Here is a 12,563-nt window from a genome sequence, read left to right as displayed (position 1 = left end):
TAGCAGTCGGTCACGGTTTTGGCGTAATGTTATGACGCCATATCCGGCCAAAATACATAATTGCCATTGGTATGATGAGAGTTGATGAACAGCACTAGTCTCCTTTTGATACAATCCTTTCGTAGATGGCTTTGTTGACTGTTAGGCCACTGGGGACGAAAAATGCCCCGGAAATTATTTTGTCAGAAGCGGCCAGCCAGACGAGCACCTAGGGTTCGAGCTTGCGCTTTTTGCGATACTTAACGCTCGGTAGAGTCTTGTCTCTGTCACTGGACAGAGAGTGACAGAGACAAGATAAAGAAAATCAATGCCGATCTTGATTCGCTTTTTTTGGCCCTCTTGTTGGTCAGGTACACTATGAGCTTGCCACATCAAAAAACCCAGTTACTGTGGTCAAACATGGTTTTCGGACAATTGATGTCCTTGGGGGTCGTGATTTTGGCCACACGATTACTTCCTTGCAATCTTTTGTGTCCAGAATAGTTCGCAGTTTGATTACATCATAGATAGTGCTTCTTGGAATTTGTTCAGCATTGAAGTGATCTTCAGTGAACTTTTTACCTTGCGATTTTATTTTTCAAGTAGAACTCATAAATTCGTTTTCTTACCTCTTCTTGCTTGAACACAATTTTTTTCTTCATTTTTGATAATTATCTAAAAATATGTGAATTGACTTACAAAGAATTAAATGAGCTTTAAAATGGATGTAAGCATGAAAAAAAAATTGTTTAGCTTGTGGCATTTAATAGTCTGTTCAAGTCAGTCCGGATTTTTAGTAACCACCCGTTGCTCCAATTTTCTCCTAATATGTCGCACAGTGAATTAAAAAGGTTAAAAAGCGGCAAAAAATACCTAACTACTAAATACATGTACATTAAACATATACCATACATCAAAATAGGGGTTTTTGGGGTCAAGGAATTCAAATTAGGAACTTAAAATTTTTTTCACATGCACTAGTTACCCGTATAACGCACATGTACGCGTTAAAACGCGCGTTAGTGCACTTTAAAATTCTAAATACTATTTTTAGTAAAACATTTAGCTTCCTTGACCCATAATATAACAATATTATATTAATACACAAACGCTCGTGTACGTGTTAAACGCACGCATTTACTAAACGCGCGCAGACGCGTTACAAAGCGAGTTATAAATCTTTAACGCAAAAAAAAACAAAAAAACAATTTATAATCCAAAAATAAAAAAATCAGAGTATGAAAATCTTTTCACAACTTGAATTACTAACCAGTTCAATAATTCAGTACTAATATCCAATACCAGAATAGATATTCATATATTGTTTTGTCAAACGCAACACCCGCCCCTCCGTTTTCGATTTAAAAACAGCTTTCGGAGGTTTGTGAATTATTACACAAACGTCCGAAAACTGTTTTTAAATCGAAAACGGAGGGGCGGGTGTTGCATTTGACAAAACTATGCATGAATCTATTTAAAATATCTCCTAAAGGAGCAGGAGGTCGCAGTAAATAATTCAGGGTTTATTTGGCTATAATTTAATGGTTTTGTTTCACAAAAATTGAACGTGGAACAATGTGGAACTTTTTTTTGGCTGGCACTTATGTTTAAAATTGTGCATTAAAATTTTAATTTTCAAAAGAATTATCTAAAAAAAACTGTTTTTAAAATCTAAAAAAAAAAGCAAATAAATTATTAACATCTAAGCACTCAGTAATTTAACAAAAAAAAAAAATTAAGTTTTGTAATGAGGTGGAAAATAAGGTTTCTTACAAGATAAACATACCTTAAATTTTCATAATTTTATGGTGATAAATTTTACTTTTTACACATATATCCCTTTAAAATTACACGTTGTTAATACCTATGGAATTATCTAAAGTTGATTTAAGATCAAAAAGTTGCTTTTACATTTTAAGTCTAAAAACGATTAAGCTTTCACTTCTTTTTTTGGACTTTTTTTGAGTTGAGGCATGCAGTACCCTGTGGTGTAGCTGTCACACAGTATAGACTATGGAATCACATATTACTATTGTCAGATAGAAAATTAGTGTGGCGTTTAAGGTCTTTCCAATGACGATCTTTGTAAATGGTTGATAAGCATTTTGCTGAGATTGTTCTCTTTATTTTATGAACTGCACACTGCAATATGTTCAATAGGCAGGTTTTTAATTGAAAAATTGGGGGCTGTTTTTTTTTTTAATTGTTACCCAATTTCTTTGATTTCTATAAACAAGTTTTTCTGATTTGATCTTAGACAATGGTATTCGTATTTTGAATATTGAATTTTTATGGGTTTTATCTTTTTTAGGCTGTCTTCACTTTCATTACATTTATCTTGTATTTAGAAAAACTTGCAAAAGTTCTTGATCATATATTTATCAACTGAATGGAAGAGATTTGCACAGGAGACTCATTTAATCAATATTTAATTGAAACTATTGTTGAACATATTTACCAAGATAACGAAGATGAACAAATATAAAATGGAATCTTTCCTTGAGATGCTAAGTGTCTTGGGATCGATGGGAAGTCAATTTAGAGAACGAAAGTGATTGGTTTTTAATAGGAAAGTTTAAAATTTTCATGAAATATCTGTCAAAATATATAGGAAAACTATTGCTTTACATATTTTTACTTATCTAACCCTTCTTAACTGTTCAAGTTTTCAAATAACAGCTTCTATGACTGCATTTTTACCAAATTTCACTAAAGGACTTATCCTATAGCAAACATTTGTTTAAGTAAATTATCAGAAAAAGAAACTTATACAAATGTTTCTAACAAATCTAATAAGTTTGAAATGGTAAGATTACATAAAGTTTTGGTTACAAAAAAAGAGATCGTTGTCGAACATTGCTAACAGGAAGCTGGAAACTAACAATGAAGCATTTCTTGTAAAAGGACAGTTAAACTAAAAACTTTTGTTTTCAAAAATCCTGTTATTTACAGGTGATGAAAATTGGATTTTAACGTTACATTTCTAGTGTTTCAGTTTTTTACTTAATACATCAAGGGTGCAAAGGAAAACAAAATCTCTTGCAATATATAAGAAATGTTAAGAATGTCTTACGTTTAATGAGCTTTCTAACCAATCGGCAGATAGAAACAAATTATTTAAAGTGCTAAACAAATTCACAATCATTTTTTCTTTTCAGCTTGTGTAGGGACAGACCAAAATCACCGTAAAAAAAAAAAAAGAAAACCACAGAAAAAGCAGAGCAACAAAGTACGTCATTCTTTTTAGAAATCTTAATACGTTGCTGTTCTTTTTTCGTGGTTTTCTTTTTTTTTTTTTTTACCATGATTTTCGATTTTAACAAAACTGAAAACAAGTATATTGTTGGTTGAAAGTTTCTATTAAAAAAAGTGCGAAATTCTTTTACAGATGAATTTATTGACTTTTACTTTGTAGTTTTAAAGAAAGTATTGCGGTATAAGGTTCACTGAACATGTGCAAAATTTTGAAAAGAAATTACGACAGTCAACGCTGGACAAGTTGCAGACAGTGAGTTTTTTAATTTAATGACAAACTTAAACTATTTTTTCTTTAAGCTCACGTTATACATTAAGTTAGACACAATATCTTGGTCTTCAAGGAGGTGTTTCTTTGATGGAGACTGTCAGACGAATAATGAAAATGGTCATGACTGATAATTTCGTCAGGTTAGAATTATTTTGTTCTATCTCCTATTTTAAACGTTGAAAGAAAGTTTTTGATTTTTTTCTATAAGTAAAAATTAATTAAAATTTTATTGTTACGTTTTTAAGAAATAATAACTTATTCTTTAAATGATTTACATTTAAAGAAACTATTCAGAAAAAATAATTTAAAAATAAAATGTATTTTAAAAGTAATCATCACTTAGTAAAATTAACAATTCATTTTCTCCCAGCGTTTAAAGTTAGAGATAGAACAAAATGATTCTAACCTGACGATTTGGCAAACAGCTTTAATTTCATGAGCCATGGAAATAAGCATGCTTTTTCTGTCCTGCAGCTTAAGGACATTGTTTGTGGTTAGTAAATAATTGTATGTATATATTTGAGTAAATTGAAAAAATTTGCTATTATTGTTTGAAAAAGAGTGTTTTTGTGAAAGAAGACTTTATTTATCATGAAGTCAACTGACATTTGTCTTGCTAAACTAGTATCTTGTGATCAAATAGTTCCGTTAAAATGCTTATCAGTGTTTATGTTCTTTGTTAATAAAATTTGTTAAAAATCAACCAATAAAAGTCTAACTTGTTTTAGAGTGCTCGCACCACTGACTTGTGATCTTTTCAGATATACAAACCATTACATCTTAACTTTATAAATGGTATTGTAAAAATACAATGGTAACAACATGACAATGAGTCCTAAGGTTTCCACTTTAACAAAATTTCTTAATTTTTGGGTTAAATTTTATGGAATTGGTTAGAGACCGCCGATCCGTTACTGTTTATCGGATTGCGGATTGTTCACCGAGTTATCTATGCTAAACGGTTCAAATTACTTACGGATTGATTTGATCCGAAAATAATGTATCGGAAAATAGTTTGTTAAAATTTTTTCGGATTATTTTTTCGGATTGCAATCCGATTCGATACTTTCGGATCGGATTGCAATTCGAAAAATTTTTTTCGAACGGAACCCGATCCGATATTATTTTTACGGATTTATACGGATTAAGAATAAGGAATGCTTTTGAAATAAGATTCATTTTTATTTATTTATAATATTCAAATATACAATGAAAAGAAATGATTTCCTTGTTAAGAAATAAAAAAAGTCAAAATCACACTGAAAGTTAATCATTTTCCAAATTCATTTCCTGGCCACACAATGTCTTGAATTTTACTAAGTTGCTTAGTGTTTTCTTTCATATATACCAACATCTCAACCTATGAGGTTGAAAGATTGGTTCTTCTAGAGCTGTATATATTCCCTGCTGTTGAGAAAACTCTTTCAGATGTTGATGATGCAGCAGGTATACAGAGGTTTTTTCTGGCCAGCCTTGACATCATTGGGTAAATATACTGGTTTTGTTTCTATAATTCCAGTACATTTGTACTTGCTGGATTTGCATTTAAGTACCCTTCATTTTTAGCTGAAATGGCTTTCTTGGTGCTTGTTTCACCTCAAGGAGTAACGTAACCTGCACCAAACATTTTCTTCCTCAGTTGTTCAGCGAAATCAAAGTTGTCATCATCTTCATCATCCAACATTGAAGAGGAAGGAGTGCTTTGGCTAGCCAAAATTTCTTTTTTTGACAGTTCTTCCATAGCTTTCTCTACTGCAGTTTTGACTACTTCAAAATTTTCCCCCTCATCCACAAACCACATGCCCTTCCTGTTAGGATTTAAAAAATGAGCAATAGAGAATTCAATATTCATCAGCTCCCCTTCGAATCTTTTATTTAGATCTTCATTGAATTAGTGAGCAAGCTCTAATGACACCTCGGTTTTTGGCTTAAAACAGGCCTTACATTTTGCCTTATTTTCCTCCACCTTGTTGAAGAATTCTCAAAAATTAGATAGCTTAGGCATCTGAAAAGATGAAAAACATGAAATAAAATAAAAATGGAATAAATCAGATTATTTGATTTTTCTTTCATATTTGTCTGAACAAAAAATGATATTTTTGAGGCCTGCATAAAGTTTTCATTAAAAGAACTAACTATTTAAAGGTTATTTGCCTTAATTGTTGAAATGAACGTAACAATTTTTCAAACTAGTTTTTATCTCTATTTTTATTTCTATTATTATTTAAGTAGAAGAAATATAACAATATAAATTTTATCGGACCAATCCACTAATTGAAATAAAACCACAAAGCGAATTAATTCGCAAAGGAATTCGATCCACGAAAAAAAAAAAAAAAAAAAACCGCAAAAACTCAGTTTGAAATAGGGGAACATGGGGCATGATGACGAACGTTTTGAAAAGCACTTATATCTTATTCAATAACTGTTTCAATAAGTAAAACTTTATCAAAAAGTGGAAAAAAAATTATTATGCAGCACATATGTATAAAAAAAACCCATAAAAAATTATAAATAGCCTGGAAAAAACTCATTAACCAAAGTTACCTCAAATTATCATCTTGCCCTGTATGCGGGGAAAGATGGCGACTTTAAAAAAAGTAAATTCCATTATACCATTACCTTCCCAAATAACACAATATCATAAATTCTAGTTAATAAGGTATGTAATACAAACGGTTACGTAATTTTTTAAACAATCAAACTATATATTTATATAGGGCTATGCAAAAAAAAGTCTACTAATCAGTTCATAGCAAATTCCAATACAACAAAATAAAGCAAATGTCATACAAATACTTTAATGCATAATAAAGCAATATAATAATGACTAAGCCACACAAAAGTTATTACAATACAAGTTTATGGTAAAGCATGTAATTTGGCGAAACGACAAACGAGTCAACTTGCCCCGCTCAGAGTCGGACTGGCTTGAAAAAACGGCCCGGGAGAGAGAGAGAGAGAGAGAGAGAGAGAGAGAGAGAGAGAGAGAGAGAGAGAGAGAGAGAGAGGGGGGGGAGCCAAGAGCCTTCACGCCGCCCATGACAGCGACTATGATTAACGCCCTTATTTTTCTAAATTTAACTATATTGTAAAAAATATTAGTAAAGGACTTTTTATTTTTAGGCACATTACTGTTTATTATTATTTAAAGTATGAAAAAAAAAAGTTTAAACTTCCCAGCCTAAAAATAAATATAATAATAATATTGATAAAAATAAATATAATAATAATATTGATAAATATAAATATAATAATAATATTGATAAAAATAAATATTTCTAAAACACTGCTGTTAGTTGGAGTCTAGAAATAGGAGACATAATCGCTATTCAATATTGACTAGTATAGCAACTTTTTCATCGTTTGACTAGTCGATGCCAAGACATCAATTATTGCATCGTTATTAATTCTCGGAAGAACGTCTTTTTCACAAGATATCAGCATGAATGACTGTAAACTTGACTGGCTCATCAAATTTCTTAATCTGTTCAAAATATATTTTAATTTCGAAAATGACCTTTCACAAGCAACTTGTGATGAGGATAATGTCAGCACAAATTTTTAAGCCAGAAACAAATTTGAATACGCAAGACTATGCAAGTTAAACTTCTGGAGGACAAAGTAACAATAAACAATACATTTTTTGCAAGATTTGCATTTATTTCTTTGGCTGTCACTGTTTTCAACTTCTGGGATTGTAAAGACAGTTTCAGATTCTTCGGATTTATATTTTAACATGTTGTCCTAGACAGAGTTAGATACTTCCGTGTCAAATATCAAGTTATATTCATCTTCAAGAGTTATTTCAAAATTTTACAAATTTATAAAATCTCCACTTAGAAAACAAAAAACCCAACCTATTAGACTACCAAAAAAAAAAAAAAGCTGTTTGACATAATAAATAAATAGTTGCAGAATCTATTTTTATGTGGGGACAAAAGAATTAGCTTAATTTACTTGTGTATAAACAAAACTGAAACATTTAAAATTAAATAACTTTATCAATTCTAAAGCAAAACGACGTCCCCAAAAAAATTATTGTAGTGCAACCTTTTCTAAAAAAAATAACATCTATATATACGTATATACTATTTATTTTCATGGGTGGGTTTTTATTCTTCGACACCTACATAAAATCATTTGTTGCGTTTTTTGGATGAAGTTTTTCAAAAACGTACGATATTTTTAGGTACGTGTGTAAAAATTTCAAACCATTTATTTGTTCAAGTTTTATATATGGTTCGAAAGAGCTCTGCATTTGTAATAAAATGGTGAAAACGTTATGAAAAAAGAATCATTACAAAAAAAGTTATGCTCATTTAAGTAACATTATTTTTATGAAGCATTGCTTAAGAAAAATGCAACTTTCGTTTAAAACTCGCGTTCGGCTAACGGCAGCTTTGCAATAGAATCATTGTTAATTTGCGCATGATTTTGCGTAGTGAAATGTGCAAAACGATTAAAAAACGTAGCTAAAAAAGTTTCGAATTAAAGAAACAAAGTATTTTAAATGATTAAAACGTAACAGTAAAATTTATAATAAAATTTTATAAAACATGCATAAAAAAATATCGCGTTTTCTTGCAATATTTACAATAAATATATATATATATATATATATATATATATATATATATATATATATATATATATATATATATATATATATATATATATATATATATATATATATACATACATACATACATATATATATATATATACACACTGGCGAGCAAAAAAAAGTGAACAGTACAATTTTTGCACAGATTTTGCTGACAACGTTCACTGTATTCATATCTAATGTTTAGAAGTTTATTCATGTTTTCTTTGAAAGATAAACGTAAATTCTTTGATAGTACGAACAAAAATAAACAAGCTTGTATGAGTTTCTGACCAGAGCTCTTTCATTTTATGCGTAAGCAGTCGCTGTTCACTTTTTTTTGCTCGCCAGTGTATATATATATATATATATATATATATATATATATATATATATATATATATATATATATATATATATATATATATATATATATACAGCGGTGGCCAAAAGTCTTGGAACAAAACATTTAACGACCAAAAAAATTTATTTTTGATCTTAAGTATAAATTTTGAAGGTTTAAGGTATATTTTTAAAGAGAATGTTGTTTAAAAAAATACTTAGAACTTATTTTTTTTTTATTTATTTATTTTACTGTTATCGTTTATTATTTTTAGTATAAAAATTTATCATAACATAAAATATGTTGTTCCAAGACTTTTGGCCACCACTGTATATATATATATTTATGGAGGTGATCTTTAAATACATTAAAAGCCTCAGCGTTTTCGCCTTATTTTTATCGTTACTAATGAATTTCAATGAAAGATAAATATATAAATAACAGTTCTAATAAAATATATCATTATAATGAATAAAATAAACAAATATACTGAATTCTCTACTGTCAAAAACCGCCCCTCCCCCTAACACTATGTAACGGAAGTGGAAATACATACCTCCACTGCGTGGAATAATAGGGTATGTGGTCATGAATATTTTTTGATGAAATTTGGCAGGGACATAGAAAATAGATCTATACAGTTGCCTGTAAAATTTTAAATATGTACCAACATGCCTTCAATATTAATGCACCTCCGGAACAGAAACGAAATTTTAAAACCGAATGAAAATCACTGGTAACTAAAAAAAACAACAGAATTTATAACAAAAAGTAACAGTAACAATAGCAGAAACAGTTTTATAAAGTGTAACAGTCACAGTAACGCTAAAAGAGGTGGAAATGGTACCTCCACTGGGTCGAAAAATACGGTATGTGGTCATGAATATTTTTTAATGAAATTTGGCAGGCACATAGAAAATAGATATATACAGTTGACTGGAAAATTTCAAATATGTACCAACATGCCTTCAATATCAATGCAGTGCCAGAACAGGAACACAATTTTAAATAGCAATAAAAAAAAACTGAAAAATTTATTACACGCAAAAAAAAAACCATAATTTATTCAACATAAAACATTCTACCTTTTTAATAAAGTCTAAGCTGATATAAAATCCTAAAAAAAAAGACAAATAAATACATCATTACCACACCGAGTTCGAGCACGCTGTGAAAAAAAGGTCACAGTTTTTGTCTTTAAAATCGGTGCCGTAAAAACCCAGATACGCACGTACCTATTTTATCTGCTGACCAATTTACAAAATATTCAATCACGTGAACATGCGCACTAAACTGGCAGGCAAAAAACATAAACATTCTGCAATAAACATTTAGGAAACTTGCATTTTGTCATTATTTCACGTAAAGTTGCAGCTCTAGATACGTTTGTAATTATTTTATCTCTTTTAATAAAATTTTATAACATATAATTCGCATTTCAACGTTTCAAGATGTTTAATATCCATAATAAAAACGATTATTTATTCAGCTAGTATATTTCAGTTTAAATTGATATGAACTAGTTGAATAAATAATAAAAAAACTGTAAAAACTGTAATAAAGGTATTTTGCTGTTTTTACATCTATATATATATATATATATATATATATATATATATATATATATATATATATATATATATATATATATATATATATATATATATATATATATATATATATATATATATATATATATATATATATAAAGAAAACAGCAAAATCTTTATATTTGGAAGAACGCTTTCCAAAAGGAACGAGTTCCTGAAACTAGTTCTTTTTTTGAGAAACGAAGTTTGTAACTGGTTCCTTTTAAAATAACGGAACGAGGAAAGAGAACGAATTCTTTTTTTGAAGGAATGTGAACGAAAAGTAATAGTTCCTAAAATATTTATAACTTTGCTTTTTGCTATAGTTTTTTTTTAAAGATCAAAAACAAAATGATTTGTATTTGGATAATATCCAATCCTAGTTCGGATTCAGTTGGTCGCACGTACTTATTTCTGAATTAATCTGATAGTTTAAAAATTAGTATATGTGGCTAACTAAATCCGAAATAAAACCGCGTAAAATTAATAAACATTAAATAAAGTCTTTTTATGAAATTGAAAAATAAAATAATAACGGAGGAGAGCGCACTCGCTCCCACAACTCTTCAACTACTGTCAAAAAATCGGAAGGTTTTTTCTAGAGAGCTGACAACCGCGATTTTCAATTTTCGATTAATGACCAACCAAATTAAAAAATTAATGATTAATTCGATTAAAGTTGCGCGACCGTTTTAATCAGTTTCGAGTAAACTATTAATCATTTTAATCAAATTGTCTAACAATTAGTCATTTTATTCATTTTAAATCTAGTTAGATTTTTTAAATTTCTAATACTCCTTGTTCATAAAAAACTCGATAAAATATTTTTTTTTATTTTAAGAGAAAAACACAAAATGAAAAACACAATGAAACTCATTTTGTTTTAACATTTATTGTACAAAAATCACGAACACATTAAAAGATGGCAAACAAAAAGTCTCTCAGTTAGTTTAGCTATTTTTGTTGGTTTGTTTAAGAGGCAAGGCTTCAGATGATTTAGGAATTTTTCCTCTTTTTTGAAGGCTGTTGTGTTGGCTGCTCTGCCAAAGCATTATCTTCAAGTTTATTTAAATCTGAGCTTCTTCCAGGATTGGTTGAGTCAGAATTTGTGGCAGAAGAAGATTCAGAGTCTGAAATATCATCCAAACTCTCAGCAGGGACATCCTCCTTGTTCAAATACCACTTCCCTTTTACCAAGTCTTTTAAATGATCATAATTTTTGTTGACGTAAATCATTTTCTCAGTTGTCTTTGGATTTAGATTATGCCTATGTTTTGTCAGCAGTTTCCCTGCAGTGGAAAAAGCTCTCTCTGATGAAGATAAAGTTGGTGGAATAGTCAATACCCCTCTTGCAATTTTGGCAAGCATTGGAATTACCTTTTCATTATTCCTCCACCACTCCAGGATGTCTGTGCTTGTTCCAACACCTGGCAACAGTGCATAGTCATTGAACTCTGATCTAAGAGACTCAATTTCCATTGAACTTAGAGACAGTGACCCTTGAGCAGTTAACAAAGTGTTAAGCAACTCTGCCATGTTCTCTTCACAAAGATCATCACTTGGTTCAAACAGCAATTCTGGTTCAACACGGACAAGTTTGTTTTCTCTGAACTGAAGTGTGGATTCATGTTCCTCTATCAACAAGTTAATCATGCTTTCTTTTAGATCATCTGGAAGAAGTGAACCTCGTACAACTGGATTAAACAAGTGTCCAAGAGCAAGTGCACTAATCTTTGCACCTTTCAACGGGAATTTTTCTGTCAAAAGATCTAGTTCTTTGTTTAAAAAAGCTTTGTATGAATGAGAGCCTGCATCTTTTTGAATCTCTTTTCTGAGAGTCAAAAACAAAGATTTGATTGGCACAAGAGCAAAATCATTTCTCACTTCCTTGTCACAAGACATCCACTCACTTGTTGTCTTGATTGTTTGCAAAATGGGGAGAATTTCCTCTCGTGGTGTGATATCCCCATGAGTCAAGAGAACTTTTTCAAAATGATTTGAAATGTCATACACATTTAGATTTAAAATTGCCTCCTTCATCTGCACCATTGTTTGAATCATGATGCAGTGTGAATTCCACCTCGTTTTGCATGGCTTGGATATAACTTTGTAGGTGAGTTGTGTGTCTTGGCACACCTCAGAGAGAAGGGCTCGACATGGTGCAGAATGTGATAATCTAGTGGTGAATTTGTTTAGTTTTTGGATAGCTGCTTTAAGTGTTGGGTCTGCTTCAACAGCTATTTGAAGAATATTTTTAAGCTTGTGATCAATGCTTTGAAGGCTTCCACTGTCTAAACTCTTGACAAATTTTGCATTGCTCAAACCTGACCTCATGTTTGCTGCACCATCCAAAACACAAAAAATCTGATCTGAAGTTTTGAGAACAGGGAAGTCCAGGGAAATCAGTTTATCAATTTCTTTGCCAATGTTTACACCAGTATTGTGAGGAGGGAAAATGATAAAATTGTAAACATTATCTTTAAGTTTTACCCGACTCAAGCATATAATATTCGAACAAAA

At 30.2% G+C, this 12,563-nt stretch overlaps 3 protein-coding genes and 1 pseudogene across 3 annotated transcripts in view; 1 reads left to right on the top strand and 3 right to left on the bottom strand.

Moving 5' to 3' along the window:
- The window catches only part of LOC149894961 (uncharacterized), a 273,741-nt pseudogene that overhangs the window by 68,916 nt on the left and 192,262 nt on the right, over nucleotides 1–12,563 (bottom strand).
- Nucleotides 1–12,563, top strand: part of LOC145182165 (uncharacterized) — a 233,601-nt gene that overhangs the window by 94,759 nt on the left and 126,279 nt on the right. The gene's annotated exons all lie outside the window — the stretch shown is intronic.
- LOC149894967 (uncharacterized) overlaps nucleotides 1–12,563 on the bottom strand; it is a 195,445-nt gene that overhangs the window by 99,818 nt on the left and 83,064 nt on the right. The window lies entirely within an intron of this gene.
- On the bottom strand, nucleotides 11,321–12,377 carry LOC149894970 (uncharacterized). Its single transcript, XM_090076773.1, is given in 2 exon segments — nucleotides 11,321–11,389; nucleotides 11,391–12,377. Coding segments are annotated over 2 exon segments (1,056 nt in total).

This window comes from Hydra viridissima, unplaced genomic scaffold (assembly GCF_058129835.1).
Source record: "Hydra viridissima isolate aposymbiotic clone 2 unplaced genomic scaffold, HvirCarnegie_v1 scaffold_1, whole genome shotgun sequence".
In the NCBI taxonomy this organism is placed as follows: Eukaryota; Metazoa; Cnidaria; class Hydrozoa; order Anthoathecata; family Hydridae; genus Hydra; species Hydra viridissima.
This window is presented reverse-complemented; position numbering and strand designations above follow the sequence as displayed.